Below are 26,740 nucleotides of genomic sequence, written 5' to 3' on the forward strand. Positions count from 1 at the left end.
GTGAGCTGAAATACTGTATATATAATTCAGTTGAAAAACATCCTGATAATCCAACAACAGTGCGGCAGTAAATTATAGTGCATGTGTTACATGTATTTCCCTACTTATATGTTCCAAACAAACAAATATGTTGTCTCGTATTTTAACTTTGATGCTAAAAGTTATTTTTTTTTGCCAAATTCATTGGGAACACAATTCTATTTTATTGTGTTAAATATAGACTGTGTGTGTGTGAGAAAAATTAACATGCAGTACTTTTATCACATCTTGAAGAATTATTAGATTAGCTGTACTGGTACATGGAGGCTGGAGTAAGAGAAGTTTTTCCCGGTTGGAGGGTGGGAGGAAAAGCAATGAGTGAGGCATGAAGCAGAGAACACAAAATAGAGGGAAAGAAAAGCGCAGAGGGAGCAGGACTGAGGTGAACAAAGTTGCTTTTGTTGTCTTGTGGTCCGTTGATCTCTCCCAGAGCCAGAACTCCTGTTATTACAGTCACGAGTACACAGACACTCAGACAGTGCCAAGTGTGCACTCACAGTTGACCATGACTGGATTCAGTAACTTGCACTGTGTGTAACCTCTCCTTTGGCAACTGTGTAGGTAAATAGTGGCTCTACCGCAAATAAACAACCAGCAAACCTCCTTGATGTTATTTATTAGCACAAATGTCAGTTTATGGATGTCTCTTACCAAACTGCGTGATGTAGTCAATGCAGCTGAGTACTATGACAGGTATATCTGTCTCTGTGAGCTGTTGCTGGCTCAGCGTGTCTCCTCCGCTCCCTGCTGCTGCCTGGATGGCTGAACACCAGCCAGCAAAGTCCAGCTTCCTTTCTCCCTCGATGTACAGAGTTCTGAAGAGCAAGCAAAGAGGAGGAAAAGGGATGAGTATGAATGAAAATGATTGCCCAGTTTGACGAATTGGGGGGATTATTATCTAAGAGTTTGGGGAAAAGTTCACAAAAATATTCTGTGCTTGTTTTACTGATATAACTCAACATCCTGAACTGCAACTGGAGCCACACAAAGAGTGTGAACTGATAAACTCCTACCAGCCTCACTGGACTATACCGCATGCTGCTTTGTCAAAAGGGTTTGGGGATTTATTTTGAGGTTTTACATTAGTTGAAAATGTAGTAGCCATTAAATTTTCCCCATCTGGGTTTGCTAAACTGGAACTGAAGCTCTGGAAGTTAGTTGGTTTATGTTCATTCTTTCAGTGACTTCTCTTAGTTCTGATTTTGAGTCTAGTCATATCTAGTTGGCCTCCTAGCAGTCTGTTAAGGTAAACTCTTTGTTTGATGACAGTTTTGGGGTAAATAAAAAAAACAAAACCCAGTTTTGAACAAAACCTCCAGTGTTCTGCTGCCTTAGTGCTTGGTTCCTGAGGTGTAAAAAAAACATAACAAATATAGAAAACTGTTACTATCAGATTGACCTTTTCCAGGAAAAACAAGAGGAAACGTTTAATATAAGTTTTTCAGAATTATGAGATAAGAAATTAATTTTCTATCACCACAATGTCCCTCAACACATGATGTTGACAACGCAGGATGGAGCGGGAAACGGACAGGTGGATCAGTGCAGTGATGAGGACTATACATCGGTCTGTCGTCGTGAAGAAGGAGCTGTGCCAAAAGGCAAAGCTCTCATTTACCGGTTGATCTACATTCCTACCCTCACCTATGGTCACAAGCTGTAGGTAGTGACTGAAAAAACAAGGTCACAAATAAAAGTGGCTGAAATAAGTTTCGTCCTCAGGGTAGCTGGGATCCCATCAGAAAGAGAAGGTTGGTCATCTGAGACGGGCTAGGGTTGAAGTTCCTACACCTTGAGAGGAGCCAGATCAGGTGGCTCAGGCATCTGGTTAGAATACAAACCTAGATGCCCTCCTGATGGGAAGTTCCAGGCCCATCCCACCAAGTGGACACCATAGGGAAGACACAGAACACGCTGGAGGGACTACATCACTTGGATGGCCTGGGAATGGATCTGGATCTTTCCGGACAAGCTGTCAAATGTGGCCAGGGAGAAGGAAGATGAACTTCCTTGCCTATGGGCTAAAATAAACTTCCTTTCACTTCACATGCATATCATGACTGCCACACGTTCCTAGCATTCATTTGACACATACACCACTTGCAATGATGCAAGGTAACATGTTGCATTTGCAGCTTGAACGGAAGAGCCGCTCATGCAAATAAGATTATGAACACAACATCAGGCGTAAACACAATGGTGGATAGTTTGGAAGAACACCTCACGGATGTTGTTTGCAACTAAAAACCATTGTTATGATTTTTCCTCTTTGCTGCACAGCGACAAACCCTTTTGCCTTAACAGTTGGAAACAAATTGGTAAACTGTTTATTGATTGGCAGATTGGTCTTTTCACAGTACACGAGAGAGTAGATGGATGGAAATTAATCTTTTATTCCCCAAAAATAAGAGCACATACTTTTTTATGAAAAACGCAAGAATTCCAAATGCCAAAATCACGGTTCGGAACATTTTAAGATCATGGGTTCTTTTTCGGTAGAGTAAGGGAAGAAATGCAGAACATGAAACTGCTGGTGTGAACACAAAAATGTTAAAGTACTTCTAAAATAAAAATAAAAACAAGAATAAACCTTACAGTAACTGCAGTAGTAAATATGGCATAAGTAGGACTATGCCTTCTCTATGTTAACAGACAGTATACTTCATGAAGGAGCAGCAGATGTTTCAAGAACATAAAGATAACCCATCCAAACTTGTAAGACAATAATTTAATCCACAGCTCAACGTTTTACTTTAAAGGTAAAAGTGAAATTGTATAAATGCTATAAAAAATAAAGTAATACATAGTTGGTTGCAAGGCTATGATGCGTTTGATTAAAAGAATAATTGTTTGAATTAGGACACCTTTTAGATAAAGTCCGTTTAGAAACCATATATACACACTAAAAAAAAAATCATGCTTCATGCTTTCCATGTTGATTTCGGGATCAAACACAGTTTCTCCAGAACAAGTTTTTAGCAGGAGCGTGCTAACATCAGCGAGTGAAGGGGACTATGATGGAAACAGATCTTGAACTTGGCACAAGACCTGCAGACTGTATTAGTCTGATCCACTCCCCCCCCTTGTTTGCTCCCAAACAGGAGATTTACATGACCTCAGAAAGTCCTGAGGCTATGGTTTCCCCTTAAATCTGTTGCTAGCCATGACTTCTGCTAGCCAGAGGCTAAAGCTATAGTGTAAGGAGGTTACTCCTTCATGTGGGAACTTGCTACAACTGAACCGTACCGAAAAATCCAATTATGTAAACATGTACCATTACACTCCCAGTAAATACAGAACAGAAAGAGTTTAATGTGTTATAAGGATAGGAATTATTGTTATTTTTGTGACAAGAAATCACTCCATCTCACCTGCCTCTCTCCACCAGAACCAGCACTTCATTGTCTTGCTGAATTGCTGGGAAACAAAAATATATCATGATGATTTATCTGAGCAGCTTGCTGCTACTTGTACAAAGCACAATATGTGAGCATGTAACAGAAAATGCCTTTGGTAGGAGTATGCAATGATTTATGTTCACAAGTGTCACTCACAGAGTTCATTCAGTTTGCGAAGGTGGATCTCTTCTCCCTTATTATCATCTAGGTAAACGTGAAGTGTGGAGCCCACCAAAGCAAACCATCCAATCTTTGATGTTTGCAGGTTCAAACCGTCTTTACACTTCATTCGCCCAATCCGCTCAAATCCCAGTTTCAGCAAAGGCTCTGCTGTGGCTGGCATAAAGCTCTACAAATAAAAGAGGAGGTGAGATATTATAATGATGCTGATTTAACCACTTAATTTGGAGAAAACCAGTAATACTTATTGACATCCACAGTGCATCAGTGATAGAAATTCGTGGTGAGCTGTGCAGCTATTTGTAAATTTCACTTGTACATGCAAGAGCCATGGATGCATGAATATTTCTTGTGATGCTTCATTAAGCAGTAAAAATCAATAGCAGAAGTTTGTCTTTAGCTGGCCAGTTCTGTAAAGACACAATCCAACACTGGCCACACTGTCCCACTGGTCCTGCATGACCTTGTGTATAAATATGACACATCCAGTTGTTCTCCCAATAACTTGACTGCGCACATTCTGCTGCATCTATTTCAGCCTGAAGCAAGGGATACAGCCTGGCAGTAGTTGACAGTAGGAGCTCAGAGTAACTGCCACTCTCTTTCACACCATCACACAGCTGACATTATTTCATCTCAGTTTCACAGAGAGTTGTAGCTAATAAAAATAAAACCCAGGAAACAAGCAGTAATAATTGCCACTTAAAACAAAGTAAAATATTTCTCTTATCTTGTGCTGCTGCATACTTTCTACTGAATCAGAACTCTTGAAATGAATTAAAATGATAAAGGGGTACGATGACTTTCACTTTTACCTTGGCGATAGACTTGACCCACTCCTTGTGAGTGTCTGGGTCATCAGTGCCAAACAGATAGAGACGCTCAGACTCTGAGTAGAGTTCAAAGGTGTAGTCGTACCTGGAGGTTGAGAGGAGATTTTAGGAAGATGTGAGGTGTAAAAAGCAATTGGAATGAAATCTAACATATCAAATTTTTTAGTTTAACCTGTGCATCTCATTGTATCATTTACTGATTATTTAAGACACAAATCAAATATGAAGGGGAGATGAGTGCATGTGTATGTGTGTATACCCATGTTTTTCAGGCGCATCAACAGCCAAACAAACCATCTCTGAAGCCTTAAGCGCTCCATTAGGGTTGGAGTTCTTGTCACTTTCATAGTAGCTGAAGGTGCCATCATTCAGTGTGCACCAGCGACGACTGAACTCTATAAGAGATGGATAAATAAATATTTATTGCACATATCCTGAATCATAAACATTGCATATACAGGACTTTTTCTTCATTTTACTGGATTGTGTTGGTTTGGTGGCTTATTTTTAGGTAAAAACAGTGCTTTACAAAACACATTTTATAGTGCTAGTTCTACACAGTGTTGACATATACCTTCTTTGGTTTTCCGTTCTGTGATGGCCCGAGCCATGGATGCAGTTTTGAACAGGAAGCCATTGTATGACACAGAAGGTGGTGGCTGGTAATGTGACAGATCCATTTCCCTAACCACCTCTGATTGTGGCAGATCTACAAAAATGGGTGGAAAATAAAACTCCATGCTTCATAACATTCCAGGCTTGCGGAACATGAGTTTGATAATGTGATGCTAAAAATGTCAGCACGAAAATTCAGCCTCACAGTGAGAAAGTAATCCATGTAATGTAAGCAATCTAACTGCACAAGACTATTTACACTGTTTAGGCCTGACAGGTGACTCTAATACACTGTTGATGTCATTTTCAGCCTAAACTTGGCAATATATATTCTACACGCAAAACTGAAAATGATACCAGCCAGATGACAATCTTTTGTCTGCCTCTTATCATTCTTGTGCAACTACTCATGATAATGTAAATAACACAGCACTCTGACAACAATAAGAAACAACTAAGACATGTTGAAAGATGGTAATTTAAAAAATCTATATGGTATTTTCATTTTAACATACAGAGCAAATTTATCATATGATGAATCTGTCTGTGTTCAGCCTTTTTTCACATGTGCTGTGGAGTACTGAAGCATTCAAGAGACATTCTGGAACTGTGCCAAGTGACATTTCCCAGCAAAGCTACCAGTAACATCTCCTGATCATTAGTGGTGATGGTAATTTGCCATTTCTGGTGATCTGTATGTTGCTTTTCACTCGCTCCTCTCTGTTGTAACTATGAGCAAACATATGCAGGAATTACATCAGTACAATATAAAGCCTCATCAACTATTCTCAAAAACCTTACAGTGATTTTCACAACATAATTTCTGCACCACATTCTGCTTCCTGCACACACTCTCAGCTGTTCCCCCACATCCTTTCCTGTGCATCTCAAGTAGAAAGCCTCTTGCTGTGATTTTGTTTGTGTAACAGACACAGTGGGAAAAGACCAAGCAAATAGTTCTGAAAGTGGTGTTCGAGAGTGAAAACAACTTCTGCCTGTGTGCTTGCAGTCAAAAAAGATTTCATGTATAAATAGGACCTCTGGACAACGCGGATTAAACTCAAGCTGTTGTAAAGGTGCATTATGATGTCATGCTTGTCAAAAAGACAAAGGGGTCAAGGAACAATCGATAATCAGTAATCTAATTTGTCTTTCAATTAAACTTAATAATGACAGCACCAAATCCATTATTCCAGAAGTTAATGAATGGTTTGATGAGTTTGAAAGCGTGAAATCTCTTAAGAAATTTGCAATCAGTATAAATACTGCACAGTCTCCAAACCATTCAGTCCCACTGCATAAGTTTCTAGTATTTTGACAAATAAAGTATTTGTTGTCAAAGAAATAAATGTATCATAACTAATCAATTTTATTTAGAAAAAAATAATAGAAAAAGAAACTCCTCAATCTTACAAACAAGGACAGTCTTGTTACTGTCTGTGCTTGTTAATACTTTACCTGTGTTGAGATTGTGCCGGATCAATTCAGCCTGCAAGGGTTGTGAGTGTGTGCTAGCCAAGGACAGCGGGGAGGGGCAGCTTGCCATACCAGTCGAACAATTCACATCTGCTCCGCAAAAAATCAGGCTTAATGTCTCCAGCACATCACTGCATTGCACATTTATACATAGAGCCTGGAGAGAAATGGACAAAATATAAGAAAATACATGATTAAATGTTTCCAAGCAAACAAATCAACACATCATGATATAATAAGTAATGCATTTCATGCAATGATTATCATTTGTCAAGTGAAATAAAATAATTAAAATTCAAATACTTGGTTTCCTAGTAAGAAAAGTAAGTAGAAAAGTAACATGAATCCCACAGAAATGATATGTGTGCATCATATCAGGAATTTAAAATGTGCAAGACAGAATAAGAACATAATAATAACATGCATTATAATGTGAAATAATCTGAAGAAACCGTGATAACTGTACATTTACCAGCTAGTAAAATAATGTAGATGCAAACACTGCAAAGAACCAATAGACTTTGTACTGATCAGACTCACTGCAAGAAGAGAAGCTGGAATAGTATCTCATTCAACTTAGTTATTTAGCACACTTTTAGCACAAGTGAATGACAACATTCAAGCTTCATTACAGTTAGAAACTCTGACTTACACATTAAGTGTTATATTAATTAAAACAAAAGAGTATAAAGTAGAGCAGGTGCACAAAGGCCAGTTTTAATTTCAGTAAAATAAATACAGTGAGTGTTTAGTAAGATTTTTTTTAAAATTACTGGATCTAGAAGCTGAATGAAGTAAGTAAGTAAGACTGCTTGGATAGGCATCATTTAAAACCTGCAGCAACCCTTTTCCTGATCAACAGATGCCAATGTTCGTTCTATGACTGCTGAACCTTTAAAATAATATACAACATTTTATTAGGTGTTGTAAAGTACAAATTAACTAATTTGGTCCTGTGTTTTAAATTACACATCAGATACTGTAAAAAAAAAAAAAAAAAGAAGAATCGCTGGAAATATTTTGGGATTCACTGCATGTATGGTAGTTATCATGATAAATCTAGCACCAAAAAGCCATGAGATACTTCAAGCTTTGTGCAAGCGGTTGGATTAGCTTTAAATCTACTGGATGTCCATTTAATAACACAGCTGCCTGAAGGCATTTTGTTTATAAATCCTTCCTTTAGGGCAGCACTAAAAAAGTTAACACCGATGTTCAAAGAGGGGTCGATGTAAGTGGACTGAAAGGCTCGGAGTGTGCAGATAAACAACCATTTTTGTTAAACCGAAAATAAAGAACAAAGGCAAAACCTCAGATCCACATTTTCCCACTCAGAACATTTCACAGATGCTTTTGTCCCTGTAATTGATATTTATCTCTATCAGTTTTGAATCAAGTAAAACGGAATTTTGTATTTGACAAAAGCTCCAAGGATAATACTATAATTATATGATTGGACAGTAAACTTTAAATGGGAAGGAGAAGGTGGAGAGGCGCTACAGCAACAATGTTAAAGCTGTGTAAGAGGATGGAGGCTTCTTACAAAGGTGAGGAACACACACACACACAAACATACACACATGTACATCTGTCTTGTGTTAAAACCAATAAGCTCTTTTTGGTCTGATTGAGAAATTCCACAGAACTTTGTCACACACACATACACAACCCCTCCTCTATGTAAGCACTACTGAGCCTCTGCATACACTGTCAGACAAACAAACCAATTAACAAAGATTAAAATTGCACAAGACACCCTTCCCACACCCAGAAGAAGCAGACATAAGCTGTATTTTTCTGTCTCGCACAACTGTGGAGACTTTTGAAGAAAAAGCTGCGGTCAGCCATCTGGAGACGAGCACATCCACAAGAGAATTCTCATGATATGGATCACATGAGTACCATGATAAGACTGCATGAGTCTTTCTTTACAGCACCTTCTGGTCATTTCAGTGGTTTCATTATTCTTTTCATGACAGAGTAGCATATATATAGATATATAGAGATATATATGCTTTATAAATCATTTCATAAAACTGGAGCTTGACATCTGGAAAACACTGAGGTTTGTTAAAAAGGAGACGAATCAAAACAAATGAAGAGGAATCTAAAACTTTGCAACAAGCTGGAAAGGACAACGTGTATATCAGTGACCAGGGTTTTAGAAAGCATAACAAGTTCAATAGAAAAGTCTAAATCACTATTTGAATGCTGATAATCCCAAAGAGTTTAAAAATGCAAGAGAATCTGAGGTAAAGTGCAATTTAATAATGAATTAATGCAAAGAAATCACAATACTTATTAGTAAAATGCAGAATATCAGGCTAATAATCAGTTTATCCCTCATGGGACTGACCTGCTCTACAGCACTTAAATTACAGGAATTTTAAAAATAAAAAGCTGTTCATTTGACCATCCACATTCACATAATAAAATTGTGAATCTGTGCTGCTGACGTAAGCTATAAGCCAGACAAATCAATACTTCCGATGGATCTCTGCTGACTTAACCACCCTGCTGAAAATCAAGCCAATGCAGGTCACAAACTGTGCTTTGCTACTTGCTACTAGAGATCAGTGTTTTGGTGGCATATTCACATCTTTCCAGCCATACAGATTTCCTGCAATTAAAAAATAAAATGGTAAAAACTATGTATGTAGGTCAGTGTGAAGTAATGACAGAAAAAAAGCATCTTCACTCGGCTAAGTGATGTGAACCAATGGGAACCAAGTACAAAGAGGAAATGGGCTGTTTGAGCTTTTAAAAGACCTCACCCTTCAACATCTGCTGCCTATGAAAAAAAGAAGTAATGTAAGCATACACACACAATGAAAAGAGAGGAGAAGGGAATACAAGAATCTTACCAGATTCCCCCAGAGAGAAAGAAAGCAAGATTTGTATCTGGGTGTGTCTAAAGATCGCAGGCCTCCATCTGGTCTCTGCTGTTACACAGGACAGAATTGGAGGAAAGAAAAGATGAGAGAGGCACAAAGAGCAAAATATTGTGAAAACAAGATGAAAGCATTTCAGCGACGCACATTAATTACAGACTAATTGCACTTGAGTGGAAGCTCAGTCTATGTGCAGACATACAAAGACTCTGCTTTGTACATTTATATTCCACACTCTTTAAAAAAAAAAAATACACACATATGCATGCATATGTATGCCCATATATCAAGTCCAGATGAGAAGCAACAGCTATCCCTATATGTTCCACCATTACCTCACCATAGTGGGTTACAGAGAAACGTGGAGGTGAAAACACTGGTCAATGAAAAGATAGAGAGAAAAATGGAATAAAAAATGAGAAGTGAAACAGAAAGGCAGAACATATGAAGGGAGAAAACTCAAGAAAATAAATAAAAAACAGATCTTAAGCCGATCTTCATAGAGAAAACATTATACAGCCCAAAACACACCAGTGAGATTATAAAGGAGACACAGTTGGAAGAAATGTTTTGTCAGAAACAGAAAGTTTTCCTCCTATAGAGGCCCTGTCCTAAACACTAAAAACACAAACAGACCTATAAAGAAATTTTACTACACCCTCTCAGCTATCAGTTAGCATTAGTAAATACTAATACCATTCTGATTGAGGTCCGCACAGAGTCAACGTCCTGTAGATCAAGAAGATTAAGACTTGCCCTCAGTACCAAGGAGGAAAATCCCAGGTGAGAGGCTTTGGCCAAAAGATATTTGAATTCTGGCCAATCTAACAAGATAATGAATCCTACTTGTGATAACAGTTAGCAACAGAAAATTGGCACCCTCGTGAAAACACTTCTACGGTCAGCACTTCATATATCCTGTGCCATACCTGCATTTTACATGCTTGCTAGATTATTCACTCCCACAAATATGAGGTGTGAAACAAAAAATAGAGCATTCTGAAATGACAGTCAAGAGTTGGAAAGCACAACAAAATAGCTCATCATGAATGAAGTCAGATCTTTAAATGGCTGTCACTTGATTTTCAACCTACTGGTGACAAACACGCAGTTAATCATTCTTGATCAGTGGAAAGTACAATCTAATTGTTCTGGTATGTCTTGCAGGCTTTTAAGGCTGCTCTTATTCAACTTTTACTTAAAAAGCCAACTCTTGCTCTGAATGTTTTAATCTAAACCGGTATAAACCAGAACTTAACAATTCTTAAAAACATTTTACTTCAAATCAGCTTTATGACAATTTGCACAGAAACAGTCTGAAGTATTTCGGTTTGGATTTAGAGCACAGCATAACCAAATAACACACTAAGCACTGGTGAAAATTTCATGACTTCAGATTATAAACTTGTGTTTACTTGTCCAGCTGAATCTCAGCGCTGTATTTGATACCAGTGAATAGATAATTTAAACACAGAGAATGAAACATCACTGGAACTAAAGTTAACAGCGCAAGGCTACTTTCGGTCACATTCATATGAAACATCCAACTTTATTCATGTAAATGATGACACATGAAAAAAATACCAGATTTAGTCATGGAGACTAATTCCGGTAAGCATTAAGGACTAGTGAACACTAAACCACAGGGTTCAGTGCTTAGACTCTTTCTTCTTACACAAGTTTCTATTTGGTATTACTATTAGATTTCCACTGATAATCTGCAGAAGAATTATTCACAAGATTCACAAGATAAAATATTCACAAGAATATCTTAAAAATGGCAAAGTCCAGCTTGTGAATTTAAGTCGTGGTTTTTGGCTCTAAAAAGGCTAACAGGCGAGTAGAGCCATCTTGAATGGCATTACCTTGTCTTCAACACTTCTTTTAAGAAAACTTGGAGTTCTACTGATATGTTTTTAATTCTCTAGGACTTATTTGCAATATTGTCACTAGACATCTTCAAATGTTTGGGATGGATGATTCCCAGTAACTACTTAAAGGCTGTAGCGCAGGGGTCACCAACTCAGGTCTTTGAGGGCTACCATCCTGCAGATTTTAGTGTTTCCCCACTGCAACACACCTGGCTCCATTCAATGGCTCATTCGATGGCACATTAACGGCAGGTGCAGAAGACAAAAACAGGTTGTTTGAAAACCTTGTCATTTGAATTAAGTGTATTGTACCTGGGAAACACTAAAACCTGCAGTGGGGTAACCCTCATGGACCAGAGTTGGTGACCCCTGCTCCAGCAGATCTAAAATAGTGCAGCAAGAGTTCCAGTTTTGGCATAAATTATTTGGCTCAAAATAAAATACAAAATTAATTAAAAATCTACTGTTTACAGTCATCAATAACCAAACTCAAAACGATCTAAAAACCATCTTATCACAACAGAGTACGGTGTTTTCAAAGTATATGCTTCTCAGAGTTTCTGACAGACGAATGAGAGGCAGACCATTTGGTTATCCATCTCCTCTTGTGTTGAACCAGTTCCTATTTTAGATTGAGGAGCAGGAAGTTCACTACTTTAAAAGATTAGGCTAAAGGTTATTCTATTTGCAAAAGCTTACAGTTACTGTTGGCCCCGGGGATTTTGTTATAGGTCCAAATCCTCTAAAACTCCATGCAATTATTTTCTGTCATTTACTTTATCATTTTAGCTTTTGCGCTCTCCTTAACTTTTTGAGAGTCTTTCAGATCTGCCGTGACTGACCTGACCAACACAATCAGTGTTTATTGTGCTTGTGTCTCTTTCTTGCACGCCATCCTTTCTTTTCTTATGGACTTCTCACCTAACTCACCAAGACAGATCAGACCCCAGTATGAAATTTAGTCTTACTGTTGCAAATGATTTTTTTCCAACTGTGACTAAGTGCTTAATCAAAGTGAATGTTGGGTTTCTCTTCATGTAGGTTGACTCGATGTAGTGAAGTGCCTCAATTCAATCTTAACAGAACGCAAAACCAGTTGTTGACGTTGTGGTGCGAAAGAATAAAGTCAAAACAATAGAAAGAATCAAAACTAGGACAGACTTAAAGAAGGAAAGATATTATTGATGCTTATTCTAAGGAAGCGACTTATCATGTACTATCAAGACACAGAGAGCACATGAACACAAAATACAAAAAAGGCTCAGAAGCATGCCCACGCATGCACATCAATATGTATGTTAAATACCCCAGCCCACTCCTGTAAGCAACATACACAGACACACAATAACTGCAATGTGTTCACACCAACACAGATCTACATTACATCCCTACGGTCTCCGGACAAAAACTTTGCCACATAAACACATATGTTTGTACAATTTCACTAAATCCAGATCCAAAATCCAGTGACAGACAGTGCCATACAAGCTCCAGCTCATGTTCGTTAAAGCACAGGTTCAAATTCTTCACAAAGCCAAATAACACAAAACAGAGTTGCAGCCATTCAACCATTTCACTACCCTCTCCAGCCAGCTAAACTCACACAGCTTACCTTCAAGTTTCCAGTTCCCTTCAAACACCGCCCAGTTTGAATGTCACTGGTCAGAGACAGGCACAGAGAATTCAAAACTTAAGAACACCTAGTTTGTAAAGCTTTCATTCACACAGAAAGTTCATAAGCAACTAAAAAATAAAAAGAAAGAGCTAAAAGTGAAGAGAACCGCATTCTTCAGCAGTCCAAGCCAAACAATGAGGGCAGTAGGGGGAGGAGGAGGAGGAGAGGGAGGGGTGGAGTTAAAGCACATTTCAGTTAAATCAGTGAGTAATGATGTCACATTCAAGAAAAACAAAGAAAAAAGGAAACTGTAGTTGGATTTGAGAAAGCCAAGACAAGATCAATACATCTAAGTTCACTCCGACAGCCTTAATTAAAATACAAACTTGTCATATTCTGCTTTATTTTTCATACCTACTGATGTAACAGCAAAGCTGCCACAAACATATTCTTGGTCCATAATTCTTAAGACACACCCAAAAAGAAATTAAACCAATGTGTAGATGAAGAATTTATGGAATGCAGACCACAGGTAAAAACAAAACAGGTAAGGCGACCTTCACCTCTCCAGAACAAGCGAAGCTACTGCTTTAGAAAAAAATACAACAAAAAAACTGCTGAAAAGTCTGAATGTTTTTTTCCAGGCTTTAAATTTAATCTCCTTCATATCCCAAACACACTGACTCACACACCCCCTACAACTCCGCCCTCACTTCCTACACTCATAAGCCTGAATGCTGAAGGGAGGAGAAACATACAATAACTCATAGTCAGGTGTTTAATGTGACTCACTAACACACTGTGAGCCCTACACATTGCTGCAGTAAGTGGGTTAAGCAGCTAATGAGTGATCCACACTAAGACTTTTCCCACACATGATGAAGCATTTTAATTCCACAATATAAAAACCTTTATAATACCATGCCTGCATGTCCTACAATAGACTTTAAAGGCAAGAAATCATTTTCCAAACCTTTTTCAAATCTGAAAGGGTTGTTTTCATGCAAAACGCTGAAATCTGCACTTATATGTCCACACAGTTCATTTACTCCAATTCCTAATGTTAATTACAAGCATTAATATTACAGAAGTTGGTATACTATTAGGCTTAACGTGAAATCAAGCTGCTCCTGTAATACAGGAACCTGCATTTCACTTCATTCAAGTACAAGAACTTCCAATAGAGTCCTCTAGCACCATTTCAGAATATATCAATCGAAGTTTGTCAAAAAGACCCAGATCAGAGAGAAAAGAGAAAATTTGAATTGAATTTTGAATTTGAATTTTCTGATGTGTATATATGCACTTTTACAACAAAATTAGATTAATAAACGCGTAGTGCCTTGCCCAAAAAACTCTTATTTTCACAGGTTTAAATGTTGTTTGCAAACAGTTGCTGTGACTGTCAGGAAGCCAGTGAATAGAGGCATACTTTGCTGTGTACATCATACATGTATAAACAAAGTGAAGAGTGAAATGTACAACCAACAGAAAGCAAACACTTCAAACAGTGACTTCAGCTTACATTGTCGAGCTCTTTCTGGTTGCCATATAGAGGATGGTATTTTCTGTATTTGCCCTGGCGATATTTGTTGCTGATGAAGCGCCGTCGGTCTTCACTGCAGCTAGAAGGTGTCAAAGCTTCACTTGGTGGGACATTTGCTGCCCAGAAGCTGTTTACTCGTTCGTTTCCGAGCACCTGGAAAACCTGTGTCACAGGTAGGTAAAGAGAAAATATGTTCAACAAACCACGTGTTTGGCAACAGTATCAGGTTGTCTGCATTTTACTGGAACAAGTTCATGAACATTCTAATACACTCATTTTTTCCTTAAATATAAAAGCATTTGTGTACAAACTGACTAAAGGCCCAGTGTTACTGCTCCCCTACTTCCACAAGTCATCTACATCAGCATGGTTGTAAAGTAATACAGTTATCAAAGGGCAGTTCAGGGTTCACAGTTCACCTCTGTGATCTGATGTCAATTTCAGACAATAAACATGGCAATGATGGCAGAGGTCATAATGTGTATTTTCAGAAATATTAATTAAAGGAGACAGCAAATTAAAAGGAGACAGCAAAGCAGACAGCAATTGTTCTGTGCAGACATTAAATACACTACAGCTGCTTCTTATTCATTGTGAACAGGTCACATGAGTTATACTGTGCCCTCTCAGTTTCTGATGGCATTTACTCTGTTTGCTGCATCGGAGGGCACATCAACAAAATACCTGGGACCAGACTAAATTATACGTGTAAAGGACAAACTTTATAAATGGGCCTTTAGATTCACTGTACTACTTTGACATCAGTCTATAAAATCCAAATAGCTTACTGCTATCTAGCGCAGAGGAGACAGATTATTTTTGAATCTTGGACTAATTTTTCTAAACACTTGTGGTTTTATTTGTCTCTTTTAGTACCTGAATGAGCTCCTCTGTCCACACTTTCTTGTCCATCTTCAGACTGCGAACCTTTGAGATGCTAGGACCCAATCCTCTATGCTCTCCTGAAACAATCCAGTTGAAAGTCTTTATTACACAGTGGAAAGTGTTGAGTACAAATTAACGTAAGACTAATCGGTCGAAACTGAAATCACTAACTCGTGGAAGTCTGGATTCAGAATAACATTCAAACTAAAAATGGAAAGATCAGATTGCAAGTTGCCCCAACTTCTGTGGAAATTCCTCAATTCAAAATGACCTTTAGTAGTGTGTGTGACCTCCATGTGCCTTTATGCACTAATTATAATGTCTGGGAATGCTCATGATGAGACAACAGATATCCTCCTGAGGGAACTCTTCCCAGACCTGGATCAGTGCATCAATCAGCCTCTGGACAGTCTGTGGTACGACGTAGCAGCAGTGGATGGAAGGAGATAAGGTGTTCTGGAGGTGCTCAACTGGATCTAGGTCTGGTGAACGGGTAAGCCAGTCAGTAGCACCAATGCAGTCATTATGTAGGAACTGCTGACACACTCCAGCTATGAGGCTGAGCATTGTGATGCATCAGAAGAAACTGAGGTCCCACTGCAGCAGCATATGATCTGACAGTGATGTCATTCGGACAGAGACGTTCTAACGAATAGTGTTCTAAGAACTGTCCTTCCCCAGAGAACCATGTCACTTTGCATACGGACATGAGTCGGAGACCCGATCACTACCGATCTGACGCAACCATCTGCGAAAGTGACGTGTTATTCTTGCGCCACTCGGCAACAAAACAAAGATGAAAACACCACAATGGAGCAAATATGGGGAGCGACCAGGCCATTGTGTTGGTAGCCTGCTTAATGGGTTTATTAATCATGAAGCACTGCTTCATGCGGCTAACACAAATGCTGGAAAACCACATCGAGAGAGCCAGTCGAAGAAGAGAAGCAGACCCCACATGCAGGAACTTTCCTTTATAGGGGTTGTCTTGCTAACAGCCTCTCATTTCCTCCTGTTATCTGTTCAATTTTCACAACAGGAGGTGCAAACGATTCACAAGCAATGTGACCTCCTAAATGGATGGATGGATATCCCAAAAGTGTAACTAAACTTGAGGTACAAGGTAATGGTTATCTTACTTTTATTTTTTAAAGTGTACATAAATATCAAACATATTTTAAAAACTGTGCTCTGAACCCAAAAACAATAACAAAACAAGTCCAAAATTTGTTACAATCAAACAAACTTCAAAACAGATACACATACCTGCGCATCGTTTGCAGATCACCACACACAAGTTGATTGCTGCCCAATCTGGCTTGGGAGCCCCACAGTCGGCACAGAAACTGTTACTCGGCTCCAACCAGATCTGCTCAGCTACTTTGCTATTGGACAGTGCTTCACCTATGGCATTACTCATGGCGTCGACCCACTGCTCTCTCAACTGCTCTGACTCCGCTAGAAAACTGCGGAGTGAAAAAAATGACACGGCAAAGTGTTATTCCTGACATGGAGGTGAAACGGTCAACATATAACTAACAAAAGTTAGGAAGTCGCCGTTGGTGCTCTGTAACTATTCATATCTGGTCATGGGTACAGCAGGAACTGACCCTTATTCTGCTGATTTGTATTTCTAAATATACTTTAATCAAATCCTGGAAAATACAAAAAATAAAAAAAAAATTAAAAAAAACACACACACACACACCAATTCCCCCCCCCCCCCCCCCCCTCCCACACACACACACACACACACACACACACAGACAGACAGACACAGGCAGAGACACTTGTGGTTTTATACAGACCATCATGTCTCAGTTCTTCCTCCTCTAATGCAACATTCTGGCTCTGTCTGCACTTAAAAATAGTCACACACAGAAGAGCACACTTCTTACATGACTAACACACCTCAAAGTTTCCTGAACCATATATAACACAAATTTTACCCAAACAAGTATTAAATTACTGATTTGTCTGACTCGAACACATCATCACTGTGATGAACTACCAGATGCTTCTGTGCCTATGGAAGTAAACACTGCCTCTAGACGGGGCGGACATAAGATTTCTTCTTTGCAATGTAAACTCTTTAGTAGCTTTCATGAGTGCAATTCCATATTGTAGCTTTTAATAGATTTCTACAATATAGAAAAATTCATTTCTCTAAATGTCACTTTAGTTGGTATAAATATGTGTATACTTCTAGGTCTATGTTAAAATGACAAGATTTCTTGTTACGCAAAAGCCACAAATACAGAGAGACTACAGTTGTAATGACACACACACACACACACACACACACACACACACACACACACACACACACACACACACACACAGCAGAAAGTCCGCAGAAAGGCACAAGCCTTTTCACAATTTCCCCCATCCTGTCAAGCTGAGCTCTTGCACTGCAGGCTGTGCACTGTCAGCCAAGAGACCACACACACCACATGCACTTGCGCTCACACATATCCCCCTGCTCTTATTCACACATAGTCAAACAAAACAGTTCTTCACATTCCCCACAGACACCCAGCTGGGTACTCGGAGGGTGGATGGGGTGAGTTGACAGTAAGACAACATGATCTCATTTCTAAAAGTATCCTAGCACCAAGACCAACTCACTGACTTGCAATAAAGACGTGTTCGATTTTATTTTAAAAAACTTGGTAACAATCTGACTTAAAATGATGAATTTAAGATCATGAATGGAGGATGCTGGGACATGTAAGGGCATAAACTGCAACCCCTCAGAGGGTATAAAAATACTGTGGTCACAAAATAGACAAAGATTCAAATGCCTTAAGGCCTTTACACATTGGGATGATGCAAATAAACAGCACGAAATTGAAAATAATTCGGAGGTGAATTATCAATGTTTTTGTCCATCTATGCACACTAAGTGCAATGCAAAATTGTGAATATATTATGGAAAGTCCAAAACAAACTTGCAAGCTGCAAAAGAAAAGACAGAAGAGCACACTGGGTACACCCTATTATAGAAAAGAAAGTTTGTTTGGGGAGTTTGTTTATTCCAGGATCTGAGGCTGGATTACAGCTGCTTCAGGACGGACTTTAGGAAATCTGTGAGATAGTTAAAGGATCTACTTTAGCAATTAGCTTCTTCCTTTAAGAAGCAGAGAAGAAAAATTAAGACGCTCGGCTGCGGGGATACAAAATTTGAATGAGATTTAAATTTGACACCTGCACAGCCCACCATCTGTGAGCTATCAGTCAACATGCCTTCTCTGATTGGGGGATTATAAACCTGTTGAATGCTAATATTAAGAAAAACTCAATGACAAAATTCTCTGCAAATTATTTGGACAAAATATTTGGAGTATGTGTGTAAAGGCATTTAGAGTGGCTGTATTAGTTTATCTCTTCAATCTTCATACCATACAATGCAGAAACAGAGTTTCAGTTTCATGTTACATTTTTAATTTTACAGGCATTCACAACCTGAATATCCGGTAAGGGGTGGTAAGATCAAAACTTCGACGATCTGAGTCCTTGACATTCCCCACATTCATGTCAATGGATGTAATACCCACTCCTATACGATAATCCTGAAAGAAAAGCAGAAAGAAGAATTGATTATTGTCACAGCATTTTGTTCTCAGTGTATTTGCCATTTATTCAGTGAGCATTTTCTTCAGTTTTAGTTTGAGAAAATGATAATGTAACATTTTTTACATCTATGTTTTTGTAGAGGAAGACTTTATCTGAGGCAACGACAGTATAAAGTTTGGAGCGCAGTCCTCTGAGTTCAAGATAGCCCTGATGGTCCGGCATTGCTAGTGAACTTGGGTTAATGGTGCTGCGTCGTTGGCGCCCCCTGGTGCAGTCTTGCAGTACAGACACCCAGCTGTTTCTTTCAGCTGCAATAGATCACAAACTGTTACATACATTATCCTGTGTGCGTGACATGACCAGACAGAATAGACTTACCTTCATTTTCAGCCCTAAAGATAAAAGTCCGGTTGCTTGTGGCAACTTCAAATTTCAGCTCCCCCACACTGGTTACATTAGTTATGAATGCTGTTGAGATGATCCCCTTGGAGTACACCTCCTATAACATACCACACACACAACAACTTCTTTGTTAAATACAGTAGACCTATGCTTGGCATTCAGTCTGACAACTGTGTGTTTGTATGTATAGTGCCATACAGAGAGACCGTTCATATATCTGTATTGTGCAACTATAAAACTTATTATATTGCAGTGTGTGTTGTTACCTTGTCATTGTCAAAGTATCGCAGATAGTCAACATCTAGTTTAACCCATCTTCTCTGGTAATAGATAGCTCTGTGTATGAGAACACAACATCCATTCACAAAAGCTGAATAATCTTTAAATACAAAACATTTAAACTGAAGGCGCTGCTTTATGAATCCTAACAATATTTTTTTTATTACTGTAAACCAAGAAGCCTTTTAACAAAAATTTGCCATGTCAAGAAGATTTACTGATAAGAATATAAAGTAGGAAATCTTTCAATTAAAATCTCAGCTTTTGTTTGTGCAGATCTAGTGCATATCCTGGGTGATCTGATCATAGGCAAACAGTACTAAACACAGGAGTAAGGACCCATTCGGATTCAATCACTTAAGATACATTGAGTGAGCACACTTGTATCTGCATTTTATTATAATCTGAAGACAGTCAAAGGCAACCCATATGTCCACATTTCAAAAGCAGCATCCAAAACATAAAAATGACTTATAAAGTCAATACCAGCTCAGATATAACTGTATGTTAAATAGAAGTTATGCAATAGCGATCTGTGGGAATATACTGCAGAAATTCTTTTTTGGCCTAAATAGTTTACTGAACTGGATCATCTGCACCAGGGTTATCCCAACACAGTGTGTAAGGATACTGCCCTGCAGGTTTCAGATCTCACCCTGTTCCAAAACTACAAGAACCTAAATGAGTCTCCTCAAAAGCTCCCTAAGTTCTCCACAAGCCTGTTAATGATTCAACAGTCTGAGCCAGGTGAGCATCAGCAGGGAAGTATCTAAGAGATGTAGTTCAGTGATCTGTAAAAACCAGTGGTCGTATTTATCAAGTGTCTTACAGTGGCAATTTGGTCCTAAGTGCTGAGAATTTGTTGAATCTAGTTGTAATTATTCAATTTTAGTTTCAAATTTGAGAATAAAAACAATTTATCAGCTTTCTCAAGTCTAAAAATTACTCCTACTCCTCCAAATATTTAGTAGACCACCAGAGGTGTACCCAGTGGTTTGGAGTTACCTGTTAAATATGGCACTGAGGCAAGAGACACATGCACGGACCAGGAGTGGAAGAACATTTTGACTTAGTTTGATAAGAAGTAGCTAATCAACCGTTATCAATTGGACAGAGCGGTTATAATCTATGTTCTGGATTTAATGAGGGATGTTATCTCACCAACAAGCATAGAGCGGTCATCCAAATTTTAAAAAATTGAGACCTGATCATGATAACGTGATAGTTTTATTGTTAAGTCGTGAAACTTATCACATTATCTTATTACATGAGAGTTTATTGTCAAAACATGAAACATATCACATTGTGACATGCTAAGTATTATTGTAAAAATGTGAACCATAACATCATTAAAATGTTATAGTAAGAACATGAAACCCAGGATTGCATGCAGACTCGTAACCTTGAAATACTGGAGCACATTACATTTTATGGAAATTAATCTCATTAAGCAGAAGCATGTCTGCTGTTTTTGGCTAGGATGAATTGTTCTATTCTGATTTATTGCTGTACACACAGGAATGTGGACATACATTAGCGACACACATCAATTGACAGCGCAGAGTGAGTGTCTGTGCTTGTGTCTGTTGCTTTTGGTTAACACATACCAGTGGTTATGCTTATTTCCTCGTTGTCTGAAAAGTACACCTAAAACAAAAAAGACTACATGCAGCCCTAGGACTTGGACAATTAAGTTGATGACATGAAGACATGGTCCTGTCTGGTTTATCAGTGCAAATCTCTCATATGAAGTGAAACTTAAGTCCATTTGGAAAATTAGACATTTCTTTGATGCAGTTTCCTCATTCTAAGACAAATATGTTTTTTATTTCACGTTTTCACTGCCAAACATCTCCCGTTATCATGCAATGAACTAAATTTCATATTTTTACAATAAACTACCACCTTATAACATGATAAGGTCTCAACCGTTTTGTATTTAGTGACAACTCTACATTGTAACCACATGAAAATTCAACTTTAAAAAAAAAATAAAAAAAGGACCCAAGAATATTTAAAGGATTTTTATGCGATGAGGAGATGGGGATAAATTTGTCATTAGAACTTCTAATTCAAAAATAATTTCCACCAATGTTGGCAAATGCTTGCTTGGCAGAGGTCTGCACTCTGAGTGCTTCTCATTATTTTGTGGTGCATGTGTAAAAAATAAGTAAACACTGAAGATCTGGGAATGAGCTATTAAAACACAAATACTGAGCTCATTCACAATGATTTGTTCATGGTCACACATTATTTTATCCTCCTTTAGTTTTTTTCTTATTACTGAAATGTTTGTATGTATATTCATTGAACAAATGTGACCTGTAAATCTGAAACGTGTTAATGTGAGTAATTTATAGTTTAGGTCACCTGTTAAGATGATTTTACAGAAACATTACAGACCTGTTGTTTGGTTTGTTTCTCAGCTGACATCTGTGTGATGTTGGCCACATGTTTGAATAGAGATTAAGTGAAAGATATCAGAGGGCGTCACAGGGACCTCACAGCAGAAGGTTGCTGGTTCGAGCCTCGACTGGGGGGACGCTCGAATGGTAGCCTTTCTGTAGAGAGTCAGCATGTTCTCCCTGTGTATGCGGGTACTCCTGCTTCCTCCCACCATCCAAAGACATGCATGTTAGGTTGCATTGGTTACTCTTCATTCTAATAGGTGTGAGTGTGGGCATAAGTGGACGTTTGTGATGGACTGACAACCTGTCTGGAGATTATTCTGCCTCTCACCCAATGATTGCTGGGATAGGCTCCAGTTTTCCTACAATCCTTAAGTGGACGACATCTTTCAGAAAATGATTAACTGACTAAATGATATCAGAATTGACCCCTCAGGACACACATGCTAATCCAAGATGTGAACACTCATACTTGTGATCAGTTAACCATTGATATATTTTTTTTAACCAAATATGAACAGCCCCTTTGTATTATCATTTATACCCCTGAGGAGGATTCTTTTCCAGCCAGCCCATCTTGATAATTGCAGAGAGCTGAGAGCTGTCTTCTTCAATGGGTGCGGACAATCTGCCAGTGTGCGGTAGGTGTAAACTTCCTTTCGGACTGCTTCCTCTCAGACTGCCATCATCCTCCTCCAGCTGATCGGTATTACTATGGATATATGAACACAGGCTACCAATCACAAACATACACATGCTCAATAAAAAAAAAAGCAGAAATTCACAAATTACAATGAAAATCTTTAAAGGGTAAAAATGGTTGTTTGTTGGTTTTTTTCCTTAGGTTATGTAGGTCAATCATGTCAATGCCACCCAAAGCTGCTTTTTCTTGGGGCAGGCATTTGCATCAACCTTTTTGATTTGAGTTTGTTTGCTTGGAAAGTTCCCCTCATTTGGGGAAATGTGAATGTGCCAAACAAATTCTAATTCGGATCAAAGAAGCGGACTCAGTCCAGCTACAAACACAGGTCTTGGACTGTTTTAAGTGGACCACTCTGCAGTAGTAGTGCAATTGCATTAAGGGTCCTCTGCCTTGTCTGTTGTTCATACTTGCATAAGACAAAAAAAAAAAAAAATACAGTGACAGTTTTTTTTCCTTCACGCAGATCTTGTCCTCTCTTTTGCTAAATACAAGAATGGGAATTAATTATTCTAATGGTTTAACTCTTTTCACCAAAGTCCACTTGAACACAGCTGAGTCACCAATCAGACCAAATCTAGCGGAATATCTTGAGAGTGCACCCTGAAAGAATTCTTAAAAATGCAGTGCTACGCACAAAGCAACTAAATAGGTGTGAGCAGGAGTCAACAGTTATTTTTGTATGTAATGTACTGCTGAAGATTAGCCTTCATCACTTTGATTTGCATCTATAAGTGGGTATCATCACTTTATCCAATACTAAAAGGTTGAACATGGACAAGAAATACACTGATACTGTGCATGTTTTCAGTGTGTATGTATCGTTTGTGTTTTCTTGCGTAACTTACTCATCATCCAGCAGCTCATCATCACTGCAAATAGAACTGTAGCAATCCTTTGGACGACTGGGCACTTGCAGTGTCATATCCTGGTTTGGAGACAATGTTTATTCACATTGCACAAGTGGCTAAAAAGAGATATGATCATTTTCAATCCCCTCACCACGTCTGGCACGTTTCTTTGCGGAACACTGGGGGCCAACAAGTCTGGATCCTCGTAGTCATCGGAATAATATTGCACTGAACCGAAGCCAGAGAGGATACAGAAAAGGAAGAGAATAAATGTGGTATACAGTTAAAGTTTGTCCATGTGAGAAACATATTACATACAACACATATCATCATATCATCTTCTTTTGCTTCCTCCCACTACTCAAGAAGATTCATCTTAGGTTAGCTGAATGTGTAAGCGTGAATGGTTGTTTGTCTTTATGTTGACCTTATAGTGAACTGGCAACCTAACACGTATACAAAATGGACATATAGATAGATGGAAAGATAAAGCGCCACACTGGTGTGGTGACAGGCACTTTGTTGCATACTGTTTAGAAGACCAAAAGTATATTTTCTCTGAGCTTTACAGGTTTTCAACTTGCGAGTCATTCACATTTGGCAACATTACATTTCAAGTGATACTCTTTGGTAGTGAACTTACAAACACACTGCTGGGCATAGTTGGTTGCCTGTTTGTTTGTGAACAAGTTCTGTGTCTTTCAACTTTTCTAAAACCAGTTCTTCAGGTTGGGCATATACAGAAGATGTTAAATGTTAAGCCAAGCCACATGTCCACTGGCCTGTGGGATATATTTAATAGTATAAAGTAGAAATGCACAATATCATTGACACACATTGGTATCAGATCCAGATATGAAGATAAAATTACAGGCGCCGGGGGAACATGATCAGAGCATGATTTAACACTGGAGTTTCCAGAGCTACGGAAATTTTACTTTGCTGAAGTACCCTGAAGTCCATCTCTGCATACCGCCTCCTACAGAATACTTCCACATTATCTGAAACAGAGCAACAGGAATATAAAAATAGACCAAAACAAAATTATGTGCGGTCAAAATTCCCCACATGTAGCAGGAATAATCTCAGTTATTTTTTTATCTTTTTAAAATGAAAATTTTAAAACTTTTAAAAAAACGTGTTTAAATGAAAAGTCAGGGACCTGCAAGGCTTTATGATTTGATTTGACAATGTTATTGAATATGCACATTTTACAACAGTCACAATGACCGTCTAGGCCATTCTCTTTCTTTTTTTTTTTTTTAATGCATATAATGTACAAAAAATAAAGATTTAGCGCAAAGATATTTTTATCACTACAGATCTGAGCTAAAGATAAAGTCACTTGGGCTTTTATGTGAGGTGCAGTGTCAAAAGCCTTGATCAGGTGTCCAAATTTAAAAAACAACAGGATTTCTAGGTACTTGATTAAATGTGGTGAAGGGAGGTGGGCCTCCGGGAAAGGGAAAAAAGTAAAAATTTAGATATTGGCAAAAATACATACATACATACATACATACATACATACATACATACATACATACATATAAATAAATAAATAAATAAATAAATAAATAAAGTGAATACCTAGTATAAAGTTTTATGTCGGAGTTGGATCCTACATTTTGCCAATTACATTAAAACAGTTACAGAAAGGAAATGAGAAGACAGAAATTGTGCAGCTAAAAATGAAAGCAACCTGTGTCTCAGCAATTTTTCCTTTTTATTCAAATTAGGTGATACACCAAAATTTCCTGTTTAGTCTGATATCATGTTCCTAAAATACAACCAAGCATCCACATAGGACCATGCCTCTGTGTATTGTATTATCAATAATGGGGCTTTTGGTAAAGTTAATTCTAGGATTCTGGTATCTTGAGACTTTTTAATTTGAACATTCCAAGTGAAAACAATAAATATATTCAGGAAGACATTTTTATAGATGCAAATCAAAATTCCCTTAGAACCTACTTTACAAATTAGATTCAGTGAATACATAACAAGCTGCTTCTTTAGCCTGTAGGAAGAGTTGGGCACATTGTTTTAAAAAGAGTAACTGAGTTACAGTATTATAAAAGCAACTAGTTCTCAGGGAAAGCAACTCTTTCATTACTTTCTTTCTTTCTCTAAAAGTTAAAATCATAGACTGAATTCAAATGTTGCCTTTAATGGAATTTAAATTCAACTGCATGTTCACCTGTTTATAATGAAAATATGATTATTGACTGAAAATAGAAACTTAATAGTGTAGATATCTAACAGAAAACATTTTACAGCAATCTATACTATACAATATTTCAATATTGCGATGGGATAATGTTTAAATGGGCCTCTAAAGTCGGAGCAGAAAGTTCAAGTCCAAGCTGCTTATGGCATGGCTCCACTTCCCTTTCTAGTGGGCAGGCGCTGACAGTATAATTCTGTGTATGCTTTGTCATGTTGGCAAATGGAGAAGCAAAAAAGTCCAAATAAACACACAAAAAACAGATTTTTGCTCTCTCTCTCTCTCTCTCTCTCTTGCTATCCCTTTCTGACTCAAAAACTTCCACACTGCTGACATTTTGATTTCTACCTCACTCTGCTGCGAGTCATACATCAGGGGAGCTGGCAGCGAGCAGCCTGTTGTGTGACACCATGACCTTTCCACACGTTCATCACAAATCAGTGCCTGCTATTTTATCAGTTGATTACATTGCTGGAATGGTCAATGTCTGTTGTCAGTATCAACCAAGATGGACATTGTGCTGGTAATAACAGATCTCTACTTCTAACCAATGCGGAGAAACAGTGTGCTACTTGACACAATGTTCATTTCACTAAAAAGTTCATCAATTGCGAACTACTTTTATCATATGTGGCGTGGGTAGCAACCTATTTTTCATGTGCAAAGTGCTCACATGAAACAAAACAGTTTAAAGCAAAGTAAAGAAATATATCTAATTCACAGGCAGTTTTCATGTAATTTGGATTTAAAAAATTACTTAAACATTTACTTTTACTCTTCGGATGACAGCAAGTAAATTTAAGATAGCAAAGAATTGTCAAAGTTAGGTAATGGGCTCAAAATGCAGGGAGCAACAAACACCAGCAACAGACTAAATTCATGGCCACCCAGGTGAAACACCGCACATGAGGCAATAAACAGCATCAACAAACAGCAGTGTTGCACATCTCG

At 38.2% G+C, this 26,740-nt stretch overlaps 1 protein-coding gene across 2 annotated transcripts in view; it reads right to left on the reverse strand.

The window, feature by feature from the left end:
- The window catches only part of arap1 (ArfGAP with RhoGAP domain, ankyrin repeat and PH domain 1), a 56,765-nt gene that overhangs the window by 14,286 nt on the left and 15,739 nt on the right, over positions 1 to 26,740 (reverse strand). For both annotated transcript variants that reach the window (XM_079246176.1, XM_079246175.1), the window contains exons 4-20: positions 23,717 to 23,793; positions 23,563 to 23,642; positions 22,559 to 22,726; positions 19,594 to 19,663; positions 19,304 to 19,424; positions 19,049 to 19,233; positions 18,815 to 18,921; positions 16,616 to 16,815; positions 15,341 to 15,426; positions 14,444 to 14,626; positions 6,524 to 6,698; positions 5,025 to 5,159; positions 4,710 to 4,845; positions 4,433 to 4,535; positions 3,594 to 3,786; positions 3,411 to 3,456; positions 691 to 854 (exon numbers count right to left, since the gene is read on the reverse strand). In XM_079246176.1, the coding sequence (XP_079102302.1) occupies positions 691 to 854; positions 3,411 to 3,456; positions 3,594 to 3,786; positions 4,433 to 4,535; positions 4,710 to 4,845; positions 5,025 to 5,159; positions 6,524 to 6,698; positions 14,444 to 14,626; positions 15,341 to 15,426; positions 16,616 to 16,815; positions 18,815 to 18,921; positions 19,049 to 19,233; positions 19,304 to 19,424; positions 19,594 to 19,663; positions 22,559 to 22,726; positions 23,563 to 23,642; positions 23,717 to 23,793 (2,229 nt within the window). The remainder of the gene's footprint in view (positions 1 to 690; positions 855 to 3,410; positions 3,457 to 3,593; positions 3,787 to 4,432; positions 4,536 to 4,709; positions 4,846 to 5,024; positions 5,160 to 6,523; positions 6,699 to 14,443; positions 14,627 to 15,340; positions 15,427 to 16,615; positions 16,816 to 18,814; positions 18,922 to 19,048; positions 19,234 to 19,303; positions 19,425 to 19,593; positions 19,664 to 22,558; positions 22,727 to 23,562; positions 23,643 to 23,716; positions 23,794 to 26,740) is intronic.

The sequence above is a fragment of the Telmatherina bonti genome, assembly GCF_933228915.1.
Source record: "Telmatherina bonti genome assembly, chromosome: 9".
NCBI lineage: Eukaryota > Metazoa > Chordata > Actinopteri > Atheriniformes > Telmatherinidae > Telmatherina > Telmatherina bonti.